At 36.5% G+C, this 25,589-nt stretch overlaps 1 protein-coding gene across 2 annotated transcripts; it reads left to right on the forward strand.

The window, feature by feature from the left end:
* Positions 1-3,814: 3,814 nt before the first annotated feature.
* LOC136221750 (malonyl-CoA:anthocyanidin 5-O-glucoside-6''-O-malonyltransferase-like) lies at positions 3,815-6,347 on the forward strand. 2 transcript variants are annotated; one of them, XM_066009188.1, is made up of 2 exons: positions 3,815-4,249; positions 4,853-6,347. In XM_066009188.1, exons 1-2 carry the CDS (start codon positions 3,872-3,874, stop codon positions 5,966-5,968), a joined length of 1,494 nt encoding a protein of 497 aa, XP_065865260.1. In that variant the 5' UTR covers positions 3,815-3,871; the 3' UTR covers positions 5,969-6,347. The 2 variants fall into 2 exon arrangements, with proteins under 2 accessions (XP_065865260.1, XP_065865259.1); XM_066009187.1 differs by having other exon boundaries at positions 3,823-4,249; positions 4,841-6,347.
* Positions 6,348-25,589: the final 19,242 nt, after the last annotated feature.

Consider the following 25,589-nt stretch of genomic DNA (forward strand, 5'->3'; position numbering starts at 1 on the left):
CATTTTCCAAATTTTATTTAGAGTTCGTTAGTTGATCATTTTAGCCCAAATTAATTTTAATCTCCTTATTGATATCAAGTCTCGAATTCTCAATTTTTATTTCGTAAAAAACGACCTCCTACAGCCTTCAAAATTGCCCTTAAAGTGCCCTCCACGAAACAGAAACAATATTGTTAGGATACATGTTTACTCCAGTAGGAGAAACAATATTGTTATGAAATATTAGTCCAAAAAATAAACAAAACATGAATAAAATACAATAAATTAGAAAAATATTATTAATATGAAATTACTAAAAAAATCAAATGAAATTATATAATTTCCTTATACCTTTAGACGAATCGAAAGTCGGACGAAGTATTCTAAGGCATGATATTCTTAAGACAGAATTAACTGCAATTGACTATTCTTTATATAGGCACTGTTCGAAACGAAGGCCGCCTGAACTTCCTAGGTCCCGTCTGGGCATTCGAAATCGAGAATCCACCCCGATTTTCTACAATTAGTCCCTCTAGACGTTTTATTCACTCTTAGGTGATTTTCAACCGCATGGGCTCCGCCTAGGCCGCCTCGACACCGCCTAGACGATAATGAACAAAAGCATTTTTTTTATTGTGAATTTATTTTTTGCTTTATTATAATTCACTTTTAAGTTGTTTTAATGATATTGTTGTTGAAATGTTGATGTTTGCACAATTTTAAAGATATATTCTACAAATATACGTGTTTTTCTATATTAAATAATTTTACATTATGATTTTTACATAATATAATACATATTTTAATTGAATTTATACAATAATTTGTTGGTTAATAAATAAAAAATATAGAAATACAAATCCGATTAATCGCCGATTAATCCTTGAGAGCCCTATCCACCCGACTAGCGCCTAATGTTTTTTACAACCTTGCTCATAGGATACAACATAAATATGAACGAACTCTAACCGTGTGTAGAATTTATCACGAACATATGGACAAAGTCAAAATTACAGTGCGTTATTCTTTAATTGAACTTAAAAGAATATTGTAAGGAAAAATTGAAAAATTAGCTCTATATCCATAACCCACACACCAAAAACACCAATTATATAGGAAAAGGTAACTCTTCTGGAGTGTTGCAAAGTTTGAGATTACCTTCCAGACAAAGGCAACGCTTTTGAAGAACTGCAACGGTTGGATTCCAACTTCCAAATAAGCAACTCCTAAACAACAAATGCAACGTAGAAAAAGGCAACACTTTCGTATTGTTGCAGTTGTTTGGATTCCAACTTCCAAATAACCAACTCCTAAATTAATGCTGGGTTAACGACGACTAATGGAGGATTGATGATAATTAAACTTAATTAGAACAAGAGAGTTATATATACCCCAACTAGGGTATGCTACAAGTAAGTTAACAACATTATCCTCTTTTCAATACTTATTATTCTCCTATGATATTATTGAGTTTTTATCGGAGTATCCACGACCGAACACAACGACATCTCATAGTGGAGCCGCTAGCAGAACCACCAGAGGAGAAAAGTAACAACACTTTTCTCCTATGGCGGTTCTGTTAGCAGCTCTGCTGTGAGACACCGTTGGATTCAGTCGTGGACACTCCAATGATAAAACCATAATATCATATGAGAATAATAAGTATTGGAAAGAGGAAAATGTTGTTAACTTACTTGTAGCATACCCTGGTTGGGGTATATATACTCTCTTTTATAACTCCCTTACTCTAATTGAGTTTAATTATCATTAATTCTACATTTAATCCTATATTAATTATCATTAATCATGCATTAATTATTATTAATTTTGTATTAATTATATATTAATTGTTATTAATCTTGCATTAATTATCATTTATCCTCGTTAATCATTATTCTAGAATGAATAACAGTTCGCCATTATTTCTATTAATTTGTCATTATTCCTCATTCTAGAAGGAATAAATAGAAATGTTATCACTATTATTTTGATTATATTAGAGATAAAATTACTTTTGACTGTGAACGTTGGAAATATTATTGTACATGATTTTGACCCGAAAATTATGAAAAGGTGAAATATTTATCGCGGATAATTAGATGAGTGACTTTGTTTTTTTTATTGTTGTAAAAATAGTACTATTGTTCCTCATCGTTAGCAAAACCAAAGATTTTTATATTGACACTATAATCTGGCTGTTCATGACTTCAAAATAGAAAATTCCAAAAATTAATTTTTTTTGAACACCATTTATTATGAAATCAAGTTTTCAATTTTCTAAAATCGTCATTTTCCGTGCTTTCTCTCTTCTAATCAAACACTACCTAAATAACTTTAACTAAAAAGCTAAAAAATTAAAATTACTTAAAATGTCATAAATTTTTAAAATTTTATATTTAAGGTCATTGATAGTGAAATTGACAATATTAATCGAAAAGTCAATGGTTTTACGACGGATAAGGACCTGTGTCCTCTTTTTGAAATAAAAAACACATTGATTAGATGTGAAATATATAAAGTAAACTAATAATAAAAAAAGATTTTTTTTTTGTTAAAAATAATAATAATAAAGATTAATAGTGACATGCTACCGAAAAAATCAATAAGGTAAATACAAATAAATAATTGACCTGTTTTCTAGAAAAAATTCTAATTATTGCTATTTCTGAAATTAAGGTTCAAAAATGGTTTTTTAAAAATTGGCCGACATAATTAATTTATTCCAATTTTAATTTTAGATATAAAATCAATTTTAAAAATTTAAAAATTTGACAAATTATACTAAATACAAATAAGTTGCAAAATTTTGTCTAATTTAGGTTAATTTATCGAATATTGTCAACTTCAATTTCAGAGGAATTTGGAATAAAATTGATCATACTTGCCAACTTCATGAGCCATTTTAATTTCTATAAATTTGCTATTTTAGTAATTAGATCCGATTAATTAGTTCAAGTTTGTATGGATGTATTTTAGATGATCCCGTATACTGAGCACTGTTAAAAAAATAAGGCCGCTTGGACCATTTGGACTCTGCCTAGGTGCTCATAATCGAGAATCCATTCCAATTTTCTCCCGTTAGTTCTTCTGGATGTTTTTTTTTTATTTCCTAGGCGATTTTTAGCCGCTTGGCGCCGTCTAGACCATCTCGACGCCACCTAGATCGCCTAGCCGCTGCCTAAACGACGATGAAAACATTTTTTATTGTGAATTTATTGTTTGCTCTATTATAATTTATATTTGAGTTGTTTCATTGATATATATTGTTGTTGAAATGTTGATATTTGTACATTTTTAATCCTTGAGAGTCTGTCCGCCCGACTAGAGCCTACTGTCTTTTACAACCTTGACACATAGACAGATCATGGGGGCTTGAACATTTACTGTTCGTTGAAAAACACCGAAAATTCCATGAAAACTGTAAACGAAGCTTTATTTATTTATTTATTTATTTTATGTAAAACAACTAAAAAAGATCAATTTAGCACCCATAAATGACGATAAGCTCCCTCTCAGTGAATCCATCACTGCCCATACACTATAATTTAAACTCAAGTTAGAGATTAAACTATACGTCCGACGTACCGCGTCATCTGTGCATCAGACCAATAATTTGATGACATGTGTAACACATTAACTAATTAATTAAATATTAACATGCGTAATTAATTAATCAAATATTTTTCAGTTAATTATTTATATAAAAATCTAAAGGCTAAAATAAAAATCCTAAATCCTAAAATATAAACCTTAAACGATCTAAAATATGTAACGTACCATTAAATTATGGATAACATGGTACCCCGGAAATATGAGAAAATTTATCCTCAAGTATATATATATAACCTTTGCTATATATATAAATTGTTATTCAACAATTAAACTATAAGCCATGGCAATTAGTTATAACTATTCTCTTAAAATGCTCGAAGTTTGCCGAGTTACTCCATTCACCAACTCAGTAGCACCTCTTGTTGAGTTCTCTCTACCTCTTACATATTTTGATATCAGATGGCTCAAGTTCTTGCCTGCCCAGCAAATATTTTCCTATCAACTCACCGAAAACGAGTCAACTCACTCATTTTTTAACTCAGTAATACTTCCTAGACTTAAGCATTCTCTCTCCCTCGCTCTTTCCCAATTTCTTCCTATAGTAGGAAATATCATATGGCCTGTGGATACAGTGAAGCCATTCATCCTCTACACTCCAAACGACGACGTTTCGCTCATAGTTGCTGAGTCTAACTCGGAATTTAACCATCTCCTTAAGGTATGTACAATATTGTTTATTTGCGTAGAGAGTTCTCGAGTTTATATTCTTGCGATACGTATTTGTGTGAGCTTTCAGTGTAATCGGGGTCTCGTGGGATTTGAGAGCTAGGAATTTAGGTAAAGGATGAATTTTCTCACTCTTGAACCAATTTGCCAATTACTAATAAATTACGTGTTCCTCCTCGCCTATATATGTAGACAAAAATAGCCGAACCATTGAGGTGGTCAAGGAGGGTCCGTCATCCCTTCGAATTCGTGGAGAAAATGAAAGCAATTCTAGTTACGAATGAATTTTTGTCGCTAGTATAGATAACTTCTGTCGGCAATTTCATTATATTTAGAATCTCTCGGATTTGACATCACTAACGAAATTTGAGACGCAATTTTTCGTCGCTGATGCTTCATCCCCTTTTTTGTATTTTTTTTAAAAAAATTTCATCAATTGGCCCAAGTATTTGGTTTTGGCTATACCACTGCAAGTAAATCTCTTATTCTTATTCTTGTGATTGCATATTTAATTTCTTATTTCGTATATCAGCTTGTTAATTATAATATATAACCGATTCAATTCCTAACACATTCGTATCAGAATGAAATGCAGGAAGCTGTTGAATTACATCCATATGTCCCTGATTTAGCGATTTCCGATGCGAAAGCTGCAATTATCGCCTTTCAAATTACATTTTTTCCAAGTCAAGGCTTTTCTATAGGCATCTCCCAACACCGCACAATGTTCGACGGCAAAAGTAATGCCATGTTCATGAAATCATGGGCTCATATATGCAACTCCGACATGACAACATTGTTACCACTCGATTTAACTCCTTCTTTTGACCGAACAAGTATTGATTACCCACAAGAATTTGACATGCTTCACTTGAACAATTGGGTAAAATCCAATTCGGATCAAAACCCGAATAGCTTAAACCTTTTAGGAGACAAACGAAATTTCGAGAACTTGGTACGAGCCAATTTTGAGCTTTCGCGACAAGATATCGACAAACTTAGACAACAAATTGTTGCTCTACTCAATGAAGAAGAAGATGCAAATGCAAATCATATGCATTCGTCCACATTTGTTCTTTCATTAGCTTATATTGTGGTTTGCATCGTTAACGCAAAAATGCTAGAAGAAAAAGGAAAAATCTGTTTGACATTTGGAGTAGATTGTAGATCCTGTTTCGACCGTCCATTACCGACGAATTATTTTGGTAATTGTATTATAGAATGCCCTATGCTAATAGATGCCGAAGCTATCACAGGCAGTGGCGAAGCCAGGAAAGAGAGTTACACTCCTCATAGGATGGATTTTGACGAGGAAGGTCTCGAAAGACCTTCCGTGCACTATCTTCCTCCGCCACTAAATGAGATTGCATTTGTCGCGAAAAGAATTAGCGAGAGGATAAAAGAAATCGAAACAAGAGTGACGAACATAAGTATTGAGGACGAAAAGGAGAACATTTTGGAAATGAAGAAAGCTAAAGAGAGTAGTGATGTGTTTATTGGGGTTTCTTGGTGTCCTCAATTTGAGATTTATAGAACAGATTTTGGATGGGGAAAACCAAAGAAAATACAAGATGTATCCATAGATACTAGTGGAGAAATTTCTATGATAGAAAGTAGGAATGATAATGGAGGAATTGAGATTGGTTTAGTTTTGAGAAAGCATGAGATGGAGATGTTTAATTCTGTATTTATCAATGGCATTACAGATTAATTAAGGTTAATTAATCTAATTAACTTGAGGTAAACGTGGCTGGCCGCTTTGCGTTTTATGGGCAATAAAGTTGCTGATGCTCTTGTCAAATTCGGTCCCATTGCAGCCGATGTTCATCGGTGGCATACTTTTAATCATTTTTGAGTAGTTTCATTTATGATGATTTTAGTAGGAGAGAGCAATTTCGTTTTGCTTAATCTGCCATTTTTCGGGTTGTAATTCGTATTTTTTGTTTTTTGTTTTTTCCTTTTTCTTTTTAATAATTTTGGATCTTGAATTCTGAGAGTGTCTTAAGGTGACAATCTAGTTGAGATGGCTAAGCGTTGTCTTATCTAATTTTGTAGTTCTTACTAAAAAAACTTGGGTTTTATTTATTTTAGCGGTAAAGTGCAAAAATGTAACGTTGATGGTGAAATTTTTTTTTACCACTTATGTTGGCACCAAAAGCAATTTTACACGTAACATTGAAAAGTTAGGTCAATTTGAGATAAATTGATCAACAGTATTTTTCAGTTATGAATTGTCATCTCTATTGAATAGATGTATCAATTTATCACTCATCAATAACAGATAACAAGCATATATATACACGTAAAATTACTATACGAGTTGGACAAAAAATCCACATATTTTATTGAATTTAAAATATTAATCTCTAATTCTATTATGAAATTTTAATAACATAAAAAAATTAGAACAACTAATATGCAACTGATTCAGAATAGAATAATAATATATCTATGTTTATTAATGGTGTTTGAAATTGACCAAACTTGCGAATGTTAGGTATAAAAAATTGCTCTTGATTGCAAAAATTAGAGGTAAAATTTCACATTTTTAGACGTTACGGATAAAATTGTACTTAACTATCAACGTTAGGGATATTTTTATAGTTTATCCCTTTTAAGTATTTTTTTTTTATGGAAAGCTGAGAGAAGTAGAAGCAGGACATCCCAACCAGATTGACACCCCTTTATTTTAGGGTCAAATACATGAATATCATAATTAAGTATAAAATTACAACTAAGTCATATCACCAAATTTATTTCTTAATATGTCATTATTCTCTATATATTATGATTTTACATTATAATTTAAAAAATCTAGACTCCAATTCACAAATTATAGACCTTAGAAAATATATTCTAGACTTCTAACTTATAAATTGTAACTCTTAAAATATATTAAAAGTACTAATTTTACTAGTTTGATATTATCCAAAATTATGACTTGATATAGTTGTAAATAGTTTTCAAAATATGAATTTCTGTGTAATTTTCCCTTTATTTTAAGTATGAATAACAATATTTTGTAAAACCATATTTCTCATAGTGCCAATTTGTTTGTTTGTTTTTTTTGGGAGGGGGATGATTATTTACTTTCACTATATTAATGATCTGGTACGAGTTACATGAAATTATTGTATAAGTTGGATAAAAAAAATTCAAATACTTTATCGAATTGAAAAATGTTAATCTCTAATTCTATTATGAAATTTTAATAAAAAAAAAAAAAATAGAACCAACTAATATGTAACCAATGCAAAATAGAATAATAATAAATATGTGTTTTCAATGTATTCATTTTTTACATGATGTTTTATTTTATCTATGTATTTTTTTATAATTTATTTCTAATTAATATTCATATATTATTTATACTAAGAGATATGTTTAGTATTAGTAGAGACAAATCTATAATTAAGTCATAGTAATTAAGTAGAGTTTTAAGAATAAAATATTGATGATTCGTGAAACCAACTGAGCTGAATCATAAGCACAGGCCCATCTCAAACTTAAGCCCACGGTTCAAGATTAAATGGGCTCCTAATAAGGGAAAGGGCTAACCGCCCCGAAATCCCAACAAGGCACTAAAACCACCCACTCAGAGAAACGGGACCACGTTCGTGACTACGTGGAGGACGTGGCACAGAATTAGTAACCGCCCTCCGCGGTTACCTAGAAAGACTTATAAAAGAAATAAGAAAGCCAAGGGAGGGGGTGAGTTCATATTTTTTCCTCAATACAATTATCGATCCACTAAATTCCACACAAAAACTGACTTGATCGTCGGAGAGTTTTTCCGGAGATCCTGTCTCCGGTTTTGTTTTGCAGGTAACTACGACGAGGATCATCAAATCAAATCCGACAAGTTATCAATTGGTGCGGTGAACGTGGACCTTTTTTACCAACAGCTGGTTAAAGGTACACCAAGAACATGTCAGAGCCATCACGAACAACCGGAGTTACAACCAGATCAACCAGTATGAACTCAAGAGGTCCACGGATTGTGAGTTCGCAGCCTGCGAGTACACAACCTGTGATACCCAGCTCGACGAATCCTTCAGGACAGTTGAGTCCATTATTGGAGGTCCAAGTGCAAACTGAGATGGAGATGTCGAATAGTGAGTTTGTGCAAATGGCAGGACAGGTCTTGGCTACTAATATGAGCCAAGCGGCTGGAGATCGAATGATTAGTTTATTAACTGCAATCGCAGATCACAATACCGCTGTAGCGGCTGCCCCACAAGAACCCGTTGTCACTTCGACACAACCATCGACTATTCCTACCGTATCTACGCTTCCACAGTCATCTCGAGAGACGAATCGGGTGGGTCAGAATAGTCGCATGACACCACATAACCATCCGGGCAACTACTCGCACCAAGATCCTAATATGACGGTCCATCCGACCTGGCAAACATCCCAACCGATGTCAGGAATGCATTCAGAGTTGATGACATCTGGAGCGAATGTGTCTGGGCGAGAGCACACTTGGAATTTTGATCCTATAACTGGACAGCGGTTGGACCCATAGCGAGAACAAGTGTCGACACAGTATGGCAGGTGGATATCATCCAGAATTCACCAGCAGCGGATGGAAGAAGTTCGGCAGGAACCCAATACTGAATTGGAAGATCAACTGCGAAACATGATGGAGCGAATGGGGTGCACCCCTAGGGCGAGAGCAGTGGTGCAGAGTGATTCGCCTTTTGCCCCATCGTTGCGGGAATTTATTCCAGATCACAGAATAAAAGCACCAGCGATACCTAAATACTATGGGGATCCAAATTCAGACCCTGAGACGCATGTCAGGAACTATAGAGAGTTAATGGATGTTGCAGGAGCAAGCGAAAGCATAATTTGTCGATTGTTCTCGACCACTTTGGGTGGAGCAGCATCCGATTGGTTCCGATCTCTACCAACCGAATCCATTCACAACTGGACTCAGTACAGTCGTGATTTCTGTGCAAAGTTCGTGGGCTGTAAAGCGGCAGATGTGACGGATAGGCAGTTGAAAGAGATCAAACAAAGAAATTATAATTCCCTAAGGGAATTTGTTGTAGCATTCAATGATATTCTGGTGCGGTTGCAGAACCCAGATATCGTGAGCATTCGCAACATAATGGCGGATGGAACCACAGATTGGAGCATGCGGGAGGAAATCATCCGCAACAAGCCACGCACAGTTTGGATTGAAAAGAACCCCCTGAAGAAGGATGTGCAGTTTCCTGAGGCGAAAGGTCGAACTAGTTTGGGTAGATATCCTAACAAATACTGCAGGTTCCACAGATTGAACGGCCATGACACGAATGATTGCTACGAATTGAAGAGGGAGATTGAAAAGATGATTGAGAGAGGAAAACTGAGTCAATTCGTTAGAAAAGAAACAATTAATGAAAAAGCAACACTCCCGCGTGAGATAGAAGCAAGGCCAGAAAAGAAGCAGAAAAAAGGAGTGATTAACGTAATAGCAGGCGGGATCTATGAGCCGCCAACAAAAAGGGCTCGCCGTGAACGGCGAAAAACCAACACGAGTAGGGGGGATGCCCTCAATTATTCATTTGCGCGAATCACGGAGCCGCATGCGGATGCGTTGGTGATTACGGTGGCCATTGAAGGATGGGACGTCAAGCGGGTCCTTATTGATACAGGCAGTTCTTGCAATGTTATTACTCGAACTGCATTCAACCAGTTGGGAATTAACGACGAGCGAGTAGAACATACGTTCATGGATGTAACTGGTTTTGGAGGTCAATCATCTCAAACAAGCGGACAGGTGGTGTTGGAGAAAGAAAACGAACGAACTACTTTCGAATTTTGAATACCCAGATGAAGATAGAGAGTTGTCTAAGACATATGAAAAGACCCTAAAGGGCTCTTACTAAACTAGAGGGGAGGCATGTGATGATTCGTGAAACCAACTGAGCTGAATCATAAGCACAGACCCATCCCAAACTTAAGCCCACGGTTCAAGATTAAATGGGCTCCTAATAAGGGAAAGGGCTAACCACCCCGAAATCCCAACAAGGCACTAAAACCACCCACTCAGAGAAACGGGACCACGTTCGTGACTACGTGAAGGACGTGGCACAGAAAGAGTAACCGCCCTCGGCGGTTACCTAGAAAGACTTATAAAAGAAATAAGAAAGACAAGGGAGGGGGTGAGTTCACATTTTTTCCTCAATACAATTATCGATCCACTAAATTCCACACAAAAACTGACTTGATCGTCGAAGAGTTTTCCCGGAGATCCTGTCTCCGGTTTTGTTTTGCAGGTAAATACGACGAGAATCATCAAATCAAATCCGGCAAGTTATCAAATATTAAGGACAAACTAATCATTTAAATAGTCTAATTAATATTTTCTTATAGAAAAAACAAAACGATTGATAGTTAAAAGCATAGCATGGAGAGTACTTTTCAAATCAAAAAAAAAAGAAGCATGGAGAGTACTATTGAAAATAAAACATAATACAAAACAACTTATCGTTGAAAGAGTGTGTCGTGGACGATCTTGAAAGCAATTTTAATAGATCGAGATGCAGAGAGTATTTATTTCAGGTTTTCGGAGGAGCGTTTAGTGTTTCACTCCAAACCGTACGAAGCGTTTCAGTCCAAACACTCATAATTAAACAGCTAACAGCTTATCCCAACTGCAAACAGCTAACAGTTATTAGCTATCAGCTGAACCAAACAGCTCCGCAATCAGAAACTTCAAACTTTCTGCAAGGTTAATATAGACATTCCCCAAATTTGTTGAACTCAATGTTTGGAACTATGGAACATCATTCCGAGATAATGACTACAAATTTGCATGAAATAATTTTCTAGAGAATAAAAAATTCAAACTACCAAATATTTCTATTATTGAAAGTTGATGGAGTTAGGTGCAATTTGCCACAACTTCCAAAGCTCAATATGGATGGCTCGCCAAATGGAGCTCCGAGTGCTTCAGGTGGTGCTGGAGGTGTTTTTCAGAATTCCGCCCTTGAATTTCCATTATGAGCCTATTCCTAGGTCTTTTTCTTTTCTAGCATAGTCACAAGTTGTTACCTTTTCTGTCAAGAAGGCTCGAGTGAACTAATGTTTTAAGCATTATTTATATGTTTCATATGATTATATAGAGTAAATAATTTTTTAGTCTCTAATTTTTTACCTAATATTCTGTTAAGTCATCTTAGTTTAATAATACACTGTTGAATAGAATAAAAGTTAAAGATTAATCAGTGTGTTAGATAAAACTATAAGAACTAACCGACTATATATAATAAAATGTACGGACTAAACATTTCCTTCCCCATCTCTACACAATCACATCGAATTTCCAGACTAGGCATGTTCTGTCATGGAACCAATTGAACTAAAAGCTCGAACTGATAGTTAAGGCCCAATCATATATCTTATATTAATCTCCGACATGTTCTTTATCATTTGACTTCATAAGTGAATTTCCATAAGATTTTTTAATATCACATAATTAATTACATATGAGCCCAAAAGTTAATTATGGAATAAAATTTTAAGACGCGTGTAATACATCTTCTTCATTTAACTTATTTATTTTTATTTTTTTTTGCAACCAAGTGATCAATTAATTACATTTTATGCAAGTTCAAGGGGCTAACTGAACATTTTATACAAATTGAAGGGACTATTGGGACACTTTAAAAGTTTATGGGGCCAAGCAAACTTTTTGGACAATGTTCAGGGGGCAAATGATGTATTAAGCCTATTTATTTATGGAAACAAGTAGAAAACGACTTTGGCAACATAAAGGTTGTTACTATTGATATAATTAGCGATGACAAACTTGTTGCTAATGTTAAAATATACAACATCAATTATCCTTGCTAAACGTTAGAATATATGGCAACATGAATGTAGTCACTAAACCTTTTAATTTATGGCGTGACAAACACTGTCGCTAAATGATACAGATCGGTTTTATCTGAAAGTTTTAATCGTAAACTTACAAAGAATACCAACTTCCCTAACTAAACTAGAAGAAGTGAATCCCAAGTTTCATGGACTAAATCCATAGGAATAGTGAAATCCCCATTGTTGAACGTGAAAACCTTAACAAACTTCACAAGGAAGAAGATATAATATTGATTGATAAAAAGTTTACATTACAAAGAGAAAGAGATGAATTTATATCATCTCAAAAACCTAATTGCCAAATTACATAAAGGGTAAATTACATAACTAATTAACATATAAAGGGTAAATTGGGTTAATGATAAAGGGGGTGGCATGGTTGTAAATAAGGAGTGGTAGAGTTGCAATTAGGGAGTGGCAAATGTGTAATTTAGGAGTGGTCCCAAGCATGAAGAACTTGGTGAAGAAGTATCCTACAGACGGGACACGCCCCGCGTAGGCCTGGCTACGCCCCCCGTGGTGCAGCTCCTGATCCTGGCGCGTCTTGTTGATGGGGTTTACGCGTGGCGTCTCTAGTGTTATGCCCCGCGTAGTGGACCTCCTGAGTAGAACTCGTTCCCTATGCTTGATCTGCGCCCGCGTATGAGGAAGCACGCTCCGCGTCCTTGGTGGTATGCCCCGCGTATATGATCTCCTGAAACTGGTTCTCTTGAAGGTTCGATCCACGCTCCGCGTATTGGACACTACGCTCCGCGTGGAATGCCTTAGTGACCCCCCTTCCGTGTGAGTTTCTTCCTTTTTTTTGGCTCCGGGTTCACGCTCCGTGTGTCTTATCTTACGCCCCATGTACGAGTGCAAGATGCCCTCATCATACTCCTCTTCTTCAAAAGAGTTGGTCCCCAACTCAACTATAGAATAAGAATGGTGCTTGTTAGGTGCTATCCACTTCCTATGTTGGTTTCCCCTTTTCTTGATGAACTCTTTCCACACCTCAACTTGTGTCTTAACCCCGGTGCAAATCCCCCATAATGCTCGCCTCAATACCCGACCGACATCGAACGAAATATCTCGACGGAGTTGATCAAACCAATCTTCCACAATGTCTTGGAAGCTCCTCCACACTCCCACGACATGTTGAACCGGCCAATCTTGTACCTCATTGACCCCCACTCCACGAACATGGACATTGGCCAAAACTTCATTCCACTCATAGCCGACATCAAATGGGATGTCCCAACGACACTTGTCAACCCACTTCGTAGTGATCCTAAGAACACTTGCATTGACTCCTTCTTTGTCTTGGGTCAACAATCTCGCGACTTCTCGAGTCGCCTATTCACTAACTTGGCCACTATCCCGCCATTCTTGAATTTCTTCCATTCTCTCTACATCATCCGGACGGCAATCCCATTCACCAAATACTCTTTGAAGCTCACTCTCTTCACCATAAAATCACTCCTTATGGACTCCTCATAGGGTTGATCTCTCCTCAACAAACACAACACATACCCCAACACATGCATCTCAATCAAGAACAAAATAACAAGTTCCGAATTTACCAAGTGGGAGGCTCGGTTCATTCCTAATGTGCATGTTCTAGGAATCTCATTTCTTCCTAGAGGCATCACAAAGGACCATTTATCCGTTTCCTTTAAGCTCAAGCAACTATGAGGAAGACATAGCATACGACCTCCGGGATCCCATGCAATGTCACGTGGTATCTTCCCCAAAGGTAGAATGTCCCGTGGTTGTCCGTTGAAGGACAGATATTTCCCATCTTCGGACGTTGGTCCCACATCACCACTTTCCTCCATTCCCTTCCGGAACTCTCACTCATAATAGTCAAGTTCATCTTCATTAACTAGCTCAATTTTGAAGTTTCCTTCTCCATCAATCTCCTTTCATAGCTCATCTTCTTCTTGACCATACGCCATTTTGCGTCCCTCTTTGTCCCCAATCTGTTTTCTCCCACGACCTATCGTTCCTCTTGGCTTCCCTCTATAGCTCAAGCCGCCTGACTCACGTGCCAAGCCGTTTGACTCAAAAGGCATGCAACCACCCAACATGGTGGAGCCACCAACATCTCTCCCATCTCCATAACCATCAACCTCCACACATAATCTGATTTCCTCATTCTCCTCAACCTCAAAATCAATGCCCTCACTTCCTTTAAGCATATCAATGAAGTTATGTTCAAGGGGCATTTTATCAAACACAAAAGGAGCATCCTTTGCTATATGGGTTTTCTCAATATTAGAACACACAAAAGCAACCTCCCCCATGTTTTCACATACAAGTATCCTTTCCTCCCCATCCACAAATGAATCTAAATCTTCCTCCACAATTTCATTATCAATAAATTCACAAGAAGAATCTAAACCCACTTCAATATCACAAATAACATCACAAACATCCAATTTCTTCCTAGCAATAGGACTATCCATAACTTCAACCTTAGAAATTGGAAGTTCAGGATTTACCTTTACAATGTGTGATGGAGAAAATATTGGTGATGGATCTTTAGGAGGAACCTCCATGGTTGGTTGGGCAAGCTTTCGGATCTCTAGGCGAAGATCTTCACAAGTGGCTAGAAGTCTCCTCAAAGACTCATCGCCCTTCCGGCTACTTTGCCTAAACCTCTCTTCAAAACCTTTACTCCAAGATGCAAAACTCTCTCCCCTCTTGATGGCGGTTTCTTCGGATCCATGAGATAAACGTGGTTGAACCATAGCCGAAAGAAGTCTCCGTTCAAGGAAAACGATCGGCTCTGATACCAACTGATACAGATCGGTTTTATCTGAAAGTTTTAATCGTAAACTTACAAAGAATACCAACTTCTCTAGCTAAACTAGAAGGAGTGAATCCCAAGTTTCATGGACTAAATCCATAGGAATAGTGAAATCCCCATTGTTGAAGGTGAAAACCTTAACAAACTTCACAAGGAAGAAGATATAATATTGATTGATAAAAAGTTTACATTACAAAGAGAAAGAGATGAATTTATATCATCTCAAAAACCTAATTGCCAAATTACATAAAGGGTAAATTACATAACTAATTAACATATAAAGGGTAAATTGGGTTAATGATAGAGGGGGTGGCATGATTGTAAATAAGGAGTGGTAGAGTTGCAATTAGGGAGTGGCAAATGTGTAATTCAGGAGTGGTCCCAAGCATGAAGAACTTGGTGAAGAAGTATCCTACAGACGGGACACGCCCCGCGTAGGCCTGGCTACGCCCCGCGTGGTGCAGCTCCTGATCCTGGCGCGCCTTGTTGATGGGGTTTACGCGTGGCGTCTCTAGTGTTATGCCCTGCGTAGTGGACCTCCTGAGTAGAACTCATTCCCTATGCTTGATCTGCGCCCGCGTATGAGGAAGCACGCTCCGCGTCCTTAATGGTATGCCCCGCGTACATGACCTCCTGAAACTGGTTCTCTTGAAGGTTCGATCCACGCTCTGCGTATTGGACGCTACGCTCCACGTGGAATGCCTTAGTGATCCCCTTTCCGCGTGGGTTTCTTCCTTTCTTTCGGCTTCGGGTTCACGCTCCGCGTGTCTTATCTTACGCCCCGCGTAAGAGTGCAAGATGCCCTCATCACTAAATGTCAAAATATATGGCAATGCTTAACGTTGTTGCTAACCCTTTTAATTTATGGACTAAACGTAAAACTATATAGCAACGTCATATATTGTTGCAGTAGACAAACGTTTATCTTTCCGTAAGTATTGTAAATTTGGCAACCCTAACCTTTTCACAACAAGAGTGTTGTAGCGAAATATCTACTTTTGGCGACAATGATAATTCGTTGCAGAAACCTTTAATAGCGAAATTTCTCATAACGATCAGAAGTTGTTGCTAGTTGACATGCCGTTGCCAAAAATAGTTTTGACAACGACGTATTTCATTGCTAAAAATCGATTTTCTTGTTACCCCCTTCTCTTTTCTTATAAACTTTGTTTAATTAATTTCAGCCTTATTCTTTTTTTAATGTTAGGATGATTCATGTGATTCATGTGAATTGTTTTAGCCCTATCTAATTCCTCTGCAGAAATTTCTCTTCCCATGAGAAAATAATGTTATGTGATGTCTCCATCTTCTTTATTTACTTTTATTATTAATGACCTTGCAATCTCTCTCATTCACTCATGAAATTCTTTATTTGACAGAAAGCCCCACTTATGCATAATGTATCTATTGTTCCCAAAAACTATTAAGCTAATTAGCATCTGATGTGTATAGAGTTGATCATGAGATTTTGAAGGTCTAATGGCGAAATAGTAAATGAGGTCCTAATAAATAATTACAAATAAAAAATAAAGATCAATTATGTAAAAGAAAAATTACTTAAAAATGACATATTGTAATTACATTTTTTTTTTTGAAGAGTTGTAATTACACTTAATAAGGGATAAAGAAATCTAATTTCATATAAAAAAATATTTTATTTTGTTTTAAGTACTCAATTGCTTATACAAAATATAATCTGCGAGCATTTCTAGATACCAGTCTTGAGCACATGCACCTTAATGAGCATGTAGAATTTGCCCACTCACCGTTAGATCTAGACTTATTAGAATCCTAAAGTGGAGATTCAAAGCATCACGAGGCTTAGATTTAATAATATATCTAACGGTGAATGAGCAAATTCACTTGCTCATTAAGGTGAATGTGAAAATTCCTGATCTAGATACACAATCACTAATAATAGTGTCTATATCAATATACTCTAAATATTTCTCTTGGTACATAAAAAAGGCTCAATCATTCAATCTTGTGACTTTGATGATCTGAAATAGCACTTTAATAATTTTAACTTTGGAAAAGTTCTTTCAGCATATACAACAGTCACTTGCATAATTAGAAGAATTCGTAAAGAAATTGAAATATTTGGATAACAATCTGCTTCATGGAGAAACTCAAGAATTTCAAATGATGATATCGATACATTTGGCAAAGTTATTTGTAACACTTTCATTTCTGAAAAAATATTATTTGTATCAACGTGTGAAAAATTATTATAAGAAAATGTATCATAAAATTGTGTGTTGTGATTGTTTAGGCCCATGAATTATAATTATTATTTTTCATAAAAATGTTATTTTTTGGATCCCTCCCTTCTTTCTGCCTTAAATACATGTATCGTTTAGGTTTAGGATTATTTTCGTAATTGTTATATCTTTTGGGAATTAATTTCTTTATTTTTTTTAAATGTTACTTTTAGCCTCCTCCTTCCTTTGGGTCCCGGGCAGACGTCCCTCAGGTCCATGTCCAAGACTGGCCTGTATATATAGATTTTGTTGAGATAAAAGGCAAAGTCACTAGTTCATGCAAGTGCGATATGATTCTTCTTTTCCACACTTTGATTTTCCATTTCTTAATTAGCAATAACTTGGTTAGACTTGTTAATAAGGTGGGTGATTGGGGATATGGTTTCCATAAAAAAAAATTTGGGGATATGGCTAGATATTTCATTCCTACCCTTATTTTTACTGGAAATTCTCCATTCCCATCCCATTAAGATAAATGGAGATAAATTTTTATCCATCCCCGCCTTAATGGGTAATGGGTATTCCTATAAATCCGTTCTATTTTGTTGTTTTTCTAAATTAATATTTAATATATTCAATTTTCTAATTACAATAGTTAGACAACAATTATAATAGAAATTCACACTAAAAATGAAAAAGATGTATTTTTTTTCTATAAATCCAAACTTTTTTTTTTCCTATCAGTTCATATAAAATTTAAAGAGAAAATTAACTATATTTAAAGTTATATTTTTTTTATTCAAGTTTATAGTTAGGATTTGTATAAAACATACTGATATTTATATTTAAATTTGAAGGGGTAATTAATAGTAAAATTAGTAAATGTTAGAAAATATGTTATATAATATTAATCGGTAATACCAATGGAATTGCTGCTTAGGTTTAAATCCACATAATTAAATCCTTATATCATGTGCAAAACAATAGTGAATTTTCACAAATTGAAAAGTAGATCACTTTATACAAGTTGGACAGACGAATATATCACTCTCAGCAACTTTAGGAGGTAAATAAGTTATTTTAAATAAATTCAGGTGGTCAGTAGACCACTTTAAGCAAGTTCATACGGAGCTTACACACTCTTTAAGTTAACCAATATACTTTTCTGAACCAAATTTAAGGGACTCTTGATATCAATGTTTTAAGAACAGGATCAAAAGTAAAACCAGATTGACAATTGGACCAGGATTAATGAGTTCAACCGGTTGATTTGGATTAGTTAAATGGGATGATGTTATTAATAATATATGTATTAATTTAATTTAAATTACGAAATTTACTAATTTGTGTATATTTAAAATTTAAATACTAAGTAAACTTTATTTATATTGCAAAGATAAATTAACTTTTTAATAATATTTATTAAAATAAAAAAATAAATACTAAATAATATTTTAAATTTTTATTATTTAAATAGTATAATATATAAATATATATTGTTGCTATTAGTCAAAATTAGAAAGCTAAATGAGTGATAAGACATATATAGTAGTACTTAAGGTCGAAGCTTGAATCATCTCTTCTACATATTTTTTGTGTGTAATTAAATATGAATAAAAAATTAATCGGACGTTCGGTTTATTGGACATATAAAAAACAAACATTACCCAGACCGAAATCTGACCCGTTCACAGTTGAACCGGCCGGTCTTTAAATTAATTTACCTTAATTAATGTTTAAGGCCAATAACAAAAGAATAAACATCTCCATCTCATGCCTTTTCATAACTAAACCAACCTCAATTCCTCCATTTTCATTCCTACTATCTCCTATAGAAATTGCTCCATTATTCTTATATATATATATATGGATACAACTTGTGTTTTCTTAGATTTTCCCATCTAAAATCTGTTCCATAAATCTCAAATTTAGGAGTGCAAGAAACTCCAATAAACATATTACTACTCTCTTTAGCTTTCATCCTTTATAAAATATTTTCATTTTGGTCCTCAATATACTTATGTTCTTCACTCTTTTTTCTAGTCCTTTTATCTTCTCGCTAGGCCTCTACTAACGCAATTCCATCCGTGAAGGAGGGAGAGATTGCACACATGGTCTTTCGAGATCTTACTCACCAGAATCCATCATGGAAGGAGTGTTTCCGTCTGGAAAACCCTATTTTCTAGCTGCGCCACTGTCCGTGATAGCCTCTACATCTATTAGCATAGGTCATGCTATAATACAATTACCAATATAACTTTCGGAAATCTGGAATATTTATAGCTTTAACACTCATTCTGATGTTAAAACGACGATTTGTAATTTGTTGCATGTTCACAATCGTCTAGATACTGGTCAGTATCTGGGTCTCCCTTCTCTAGTTAGTCGTTCTACAAAAACTATTTTTGGTTTTTTTGAAGGATCGTTTGAAAAAGAGGTTTAGTAGTTGGAGTTTAAGTTTCTTTCTAATGCTGGAAAGGAAGTTCTGCAGAAATCTGTGGCTCAAGCTCTCCTTACCTTTTGTATGAATATGTTTCTCCTTCCAAAATCTATTTGTGATGACCTCCAGAAAATGATGAACTCCTTTTGGTGGGGTTCGAAGCAAGAAGGGTAACGTTACATTAATTCATTTGTTTGATTGGAGGAGACTATGTCATAAAAAAAAGCAAGGAGAGGTTAGGTTTGAAAGATCTCCATGATTTTAAGTTGGCTTTTCTTAGGAAACAAGGATGTAAATTCATCTTTCAATCGCATTCAATGCCTACAAAGAAAAATATTTTCCCAATATTGATTTCCTTTCTTTATGCTAAATTAGGCAATTATCCTAATTTTATTTTACAAAGTGCGTGGTTGTCGATTGGTGTTCTTTCCTGAGGAGTGAGGTGGCGTGTTAGAGATGGGAATGATATTCTAATTTGGAAGGATCATTAGATTAATAGAGATTTTATGTTTCCTCCCCTTGTGCTCCATGAAACAAAAATGTTAATGTTTTAAAGCATATTGACAAAGATAATATTGGTGTTTCCTCCCCTTGTAAGTTCGAGGGTTTGGGACAAAGATAAATTGTTCTCTCTTTTTAACTACCATGAAGCTTTGGACGTGCTTAATATTATTATTCTATTTAACCTTATTCCAAATAAACCTATTTGACATTTTTGCAAAAAAAAGGTATATAATCACTACAAGAAAATCAAGAATTACCAGCAGAATTTACCAACGGACTAATTTCCGCTGCTGATCACCGACGGATCAGCATCGGAAACTATTCTGCTGCTGATCACCAGCAGATCAGCAGTGGAAATGAAGTTCCGCTGGTGAGATTTACTCTCACCAGCGGAACGGTCGGTATAATATTCCGCTGGTGAATTTACGATCGAAATATTTAATATACCGGCCCATGACTGTAGGTAGTGAAAAAAAAATTAATTAAGTAAATATTTTTTTGGATTAGCGGGAATGACAATCATTCTCCCCCTCTTTTTTTTTCATTTTGCTTTCAATTCTCCCCCTCTTTTTTATCATTTTGCTTTCAATACTCTCCCTTTCATTTTCACGCTCAGACACGAGCCATTCACATTGGTCGATTCATGTCTTTTTCTATCGAGCTCCATGCAACGGACCAGTTGGCCCCTCACCTCAGGTCGATTGTCTCGCTTTCTCTCTCACACGGATTATAGCTTCGAGCCTCTCCGTCTCTGCCGTCAAGCGCCAGATTTTAGTGAGTTAACTTCTTCATTTTGAATGAGATTTTGCTTTGATTTTGAATGGATTTACTTTTATTTGAATGGATTTGCCCTAATTTTGAATGGGTTTAAGGATTTTCCCCTTAATTTGTGCTATAGGAAATAATGAGAGATTATATGTAGATGCGAATTACAACATTACATATGTCTGAATCTAATTATTTAGACTCACCTAAGGATCAATACATTACCTCAATGATTACCCAAACTAAATTTGTTCATTAAGATACAAGCAAACAAAAGTGTTTTACTTACAAACAAATCACTCTGCTTTTTTTTTCTTACAGATGTAAGTGATTGATTTCTTGACCTGACGCTTGAGGCTCAAGTGACTGTCAAAACTTAGGGTTCTGATAATAAAAGAAATAGATTTAGATGAGAAAAGAAAGAGAATTAGGAGGGAGAGAAGAAGATAGAAGGAGGGAATAATTCTTGATTAATTGCATAAAGTTTCCCAGTACAAATTGTTCTCTAAATAGAGTACAATGAGGAGAAACGGTTACTAGTACACCTGTGTCATCACACAGCTGGCCCAAAAGGCTAACAAACTCACTAAAGACAAAATAAGATAACAAACAAGCTAACTGTCACCTACCAATTACACTAATGACTAGAATAACCTTCATTTAAGATAAATAATGCATAAAGCACAAAGAAATAAAAGACTAACAGAATGTCAGGACTTGGATAATTACATATGCAGTCCTTTAACTTTATCCCTTCGCTTGAATGTGACAATACCCCCTCCTTTACTGCATTCTTGTCCCCAAGAATGAAAAAATGCTGGAAACTGAGCAGCAATGGTAGCGTGGTCCTCCCAGGTAGCATCAATGGTAGGCATGCCCTCCCATTGAATGAGAAGTTGTGGAACTGCCCTGTCTTCGATAATAGCATTGCGAGAATTCAAGACCTTGGCTGGTTGAATCACAAACTCTTCTGCCTCTGTGGGGGGCAAAGTAGTAAGAGGAGTAGCAGTAGAAGCAGGTTTCTTCTTTAACAAGGACACATGAAACACATCATGTATTCTGCAAGTAGGTGGAAGAGAGAGTTTGTAGGCGACCTTACCAATGCGGGCAGCAATCTGAAAGGGTCCATAATATCGAGCAGAAAACTTAAGGGAACTGCGCAGGGCCACAGTTTTCTGGCAATAAGGTTGCAGTTTTAGGTAAACCCAATCCCCCATATTGAACTCTCTATCTTGCAATGTAAATCAGCAAACTGATTCATCCTGTTCTGGGCAGCAGACAGACATTCCTTAATGTGAGAGTTAAGTTGAGTGCGTTCCTGTAACAAGTCGTCCACCGCTGCCACATTCGAAGAGCCTAATGGAAGAATGGGAAGTTGGGGAACAACTCCATATAATGCTTGAAAGGGGGACATCTTAAGGGCACTGTGATAGGAAGAGTTGTACCAAAACTCTACAAGGCTGAGCCATTTGGACCACTGCTTGGGATGGAGAAAACACATGGCACGCAAATAATTCTCCAGGCATTGATTGAGGCGCTCAGATTGGCCATCTGTTTGTGGATGATAGGCGCTACTGAAGTGGAGCTGAGTGCTTAATAATTTCATAAGTTCCTTCCAAAAAACCCCTGTGAAGATGCGATCTCTATCAGAAACGATTGATCTAGGCATCCCATGAAGTTTGAAGATGTTGTCCAAGAAAACCCTTGCTAATGTAGCTGCATTGAAGGGATGAGATAGTCCAATGAAGTGTCCTGCTTTAGAGAAGCGATCAACCACTACTAGGATGGTGTCATAGCCATAGGACTTAGGTAACTTCTCAATGAAGTCCATGGCGATGTCCTGCCATGCTCCTGCAGGAATTGGTAAGGGTTGGAGAAGCCCAGGATAAGCAGAATGGTCAGCCTTGCAACGCTGACAAGTGTCACACTGAGCCACCCAAGAAGTCACAAATTGGGAGAGATGTGGCCAACAAAAGTGTTGCTGAACCCTAGTGAGGGTACCTTTGATTCCAGAATGACCTCCCAAGGGAGAATTATGACATTCCCTAATGATGTTGTGCCTTAATTATGTAGCAGACCCAATGTAAAGTCTGGAATGAAAACGAAGAATGCCATTGGAATAAGAATACGAAGAATGTGACTGCGGTTGGATTGTCAACTGTTGAATTAGGGCAGAAGCTAACTCATCCTTCTCATAGGAGGACTGGATTTCCGCCATCCAAGTAGGAATATTCATAGATATGGCTAACAACTGAGTCTGATACTGTTCTTCCCCTTCATGCTGCCTGGATAGGGCATCTGCAACTCGGTTTTCTACCCCCTTCTTATATTGAATTGTGTAATCAAGCCCTAGTAGTTTAGAAATCCCTTTGTGTTGAAGATATGTGTGCAACTTTTGCTCTAGGAGATGTTTTATACTCTCATGGTCTGTTTTTATGATGAAGACAGTGTTCTCCAAATAGTGTCTCCACGTAGTGCAGGCTTGCAAGATGGCCAAGAGTTCTCTCTCATAGGCAGATAACCTCTGATTTCTAGGACTTAAACATTTGGAAAGGTAACAAAGGGGTCTCCCTTGCTGCATCAGAACTCCACCAATCCCTGTGCTACTAGCATCACACTCCATAACAAATGGTTGGGAAAAATCAGGAAGGGCCAACACAGGGGCCTTGGTCATGATATCCTTAAGTTGATCAAAAGCTTTCTGAGCCTCTGTAGTCCACTTGAACCCATCTTTTTTCAATAATTCAGTGAGAGGCTTACTGATTGCACCATACCCCTTGATGAATCTTCTGTAGTAGCCTGTGAGACCCAAAAACCCTCGTAATCCCTTCAAATTAGATGGACATGGCCATTTCTGCATTATTATGATCTTAGCAGGATCAATAGCAACCCCTTCAGCAGAGATAATGTGGCCCAGGTAAGCTACTTGGGAAGTGCCAAAATCACATTTGGACCCTTTAGAAAACAACTGTTGGTTGGATAGGATTTGAAACACTAGTTCAAGGTGGAGCAAGTGCTCTTCCTCTGACTTGCTATAAACTAAAATGTCGTCAAAAAATACCAACACAAATTTCCTGAGATATGGCTCAAATATCGTATTCATCAGTGACTGAAATGTGGCTGGGGCATTTGTTAGGCCAAAGGGCATAACTAGGAATTCATAATGCCCTGTATGAGTCCTAAATGTTGTCTTATGAATATCTGCAAGTTTCATTCTGATTTGGTGGTATCCTGCCCTTAGATCCAGCTTAGAAAATACTATAGCTCCCCTTAACTCATCGATCAACTCTTGAATGAGAGGGATGGGAAACTTGTGCTTAACTGTAGCCTTGTTCAACTCCCTGTAGTCTACACAAAACCTCCAAGTACCCTCTTTCTTCTTTACTAGGAGAACTGGTGAGGCGTATGGGCTGTGACTAGGTTGTATCACTCCATTAGACAACATTTCCTTAACTAATTTCTCAATCTCATTCTTTTGATGATGAGAGTATCTATAAGGTCGGACATTAATGGGTTCAGTGGTGGTTTTTAGGTGGATGGCATGGTCATGTGACCTTTGAGGAGGTAAGGTTGTTGGTGGTTGAAAAATAGCTTGGTATTTGTCAATTAAGGGCTGATATGTTGTAGGTACCACTGGTGTATGGTCTGGTTGGGTTTGCTTTTTAGGTTCCTCCATTTTAGAAACTGACATTAAGAATAGTCTAGAGGTAACTCCCTTCCAACCTTTGGAAACTAATTGGTTTATAGCCTTAAGGGACATGCTCTTAAGCTTAGGCTCCCCTGTTAACCCCAATAACTCTAACTGTTTATTGTCTTTTTGAATCAACAACCTGTTGCCCTCAAAATCAAAGGTGATGGGAGTATGACTCCTCATCCAATCCACACCCAAAATCAAGTCATAATCACCAAGTTCTAACACCCTAACAGGAAATACAAATTTAGTGTGGTGCATTGTCCAATAGAACTCATCACATTTTGCACTTACAATGAGTTGTCTGCCATCTGCAACTGTTACTGCAGCAGGCTTGACACTGAAAAGAGGAAGCCTTGTTGTGGCAGCCAACTTCTGGTCTATGATGCTATGGGTACTTCCACTATCAATGAGGATCATAATTGGCCTTCTATGTGCCACTCCTTTCAGCCTTATGGTATTGTGATTAACTCTTCCATCAAGAGCATTAACAGACAAGGAAATAGGTTCAGCTTCCCATTGCAGTTCTTCCCTGGAATTACAGTCTCCGTCCTCCATAATTTCCTCTTCTTCCTCAGGTCCTTCATCCATATTAATCATATGTAGTTTCTTTGTGGCACACTGGTGCCCTGGAAAATATTTATCTCCACATTTCCAACAAGCACCCGGAGTTCTTTTGAAGGGTTGAGAGGTTATGGGTGGTTTAGGATTAGGATCTGGTGCTTTGGGTACCATGGCTGAAGAAGTTGATGGTTTATAAGTTGATATTGGGGCAGGGTTCCAGGTTTTGGAGGTAAAGTTTGGCTTAAAGGATGTTCTGGGTTTCACAACATCGATCAACTCCCTGACATGAGTTTCATGGAGCTTGGCATGTTTAATGGCTGTGAAGATCTCGGCAGGTTGGGTCGCCCTTACTGCAGATCTGATTTCAGGTTTTAACCCTGCGATGAAACTGCTAACGTAATAAGATTGCTCGAGGGATGGAAACTTCTTCTCCATCTTAAGCTCCAGGGCTTCAAAAAGCTCCTGATAGTGAGCAACTGTTGTTTCTTGCTTAAGTCGAGTCATCTT

The sequence above is a fragment of the Euphorbia lathyris genome, chromosome 3 (genome assembly GCF_963576675.1).
Source record: "Euphorbia lathyris chromosome 3, ddEupLath1.1, whole genome shotgun sequence".
NCBI classification, from domain to species: Eukaryota; Viridiplantae; Streptophyta; class Magnoliopsida; order Malpighiales; family Euphorbiaceae; genus Euphorbia; species Euphorbia lathyris.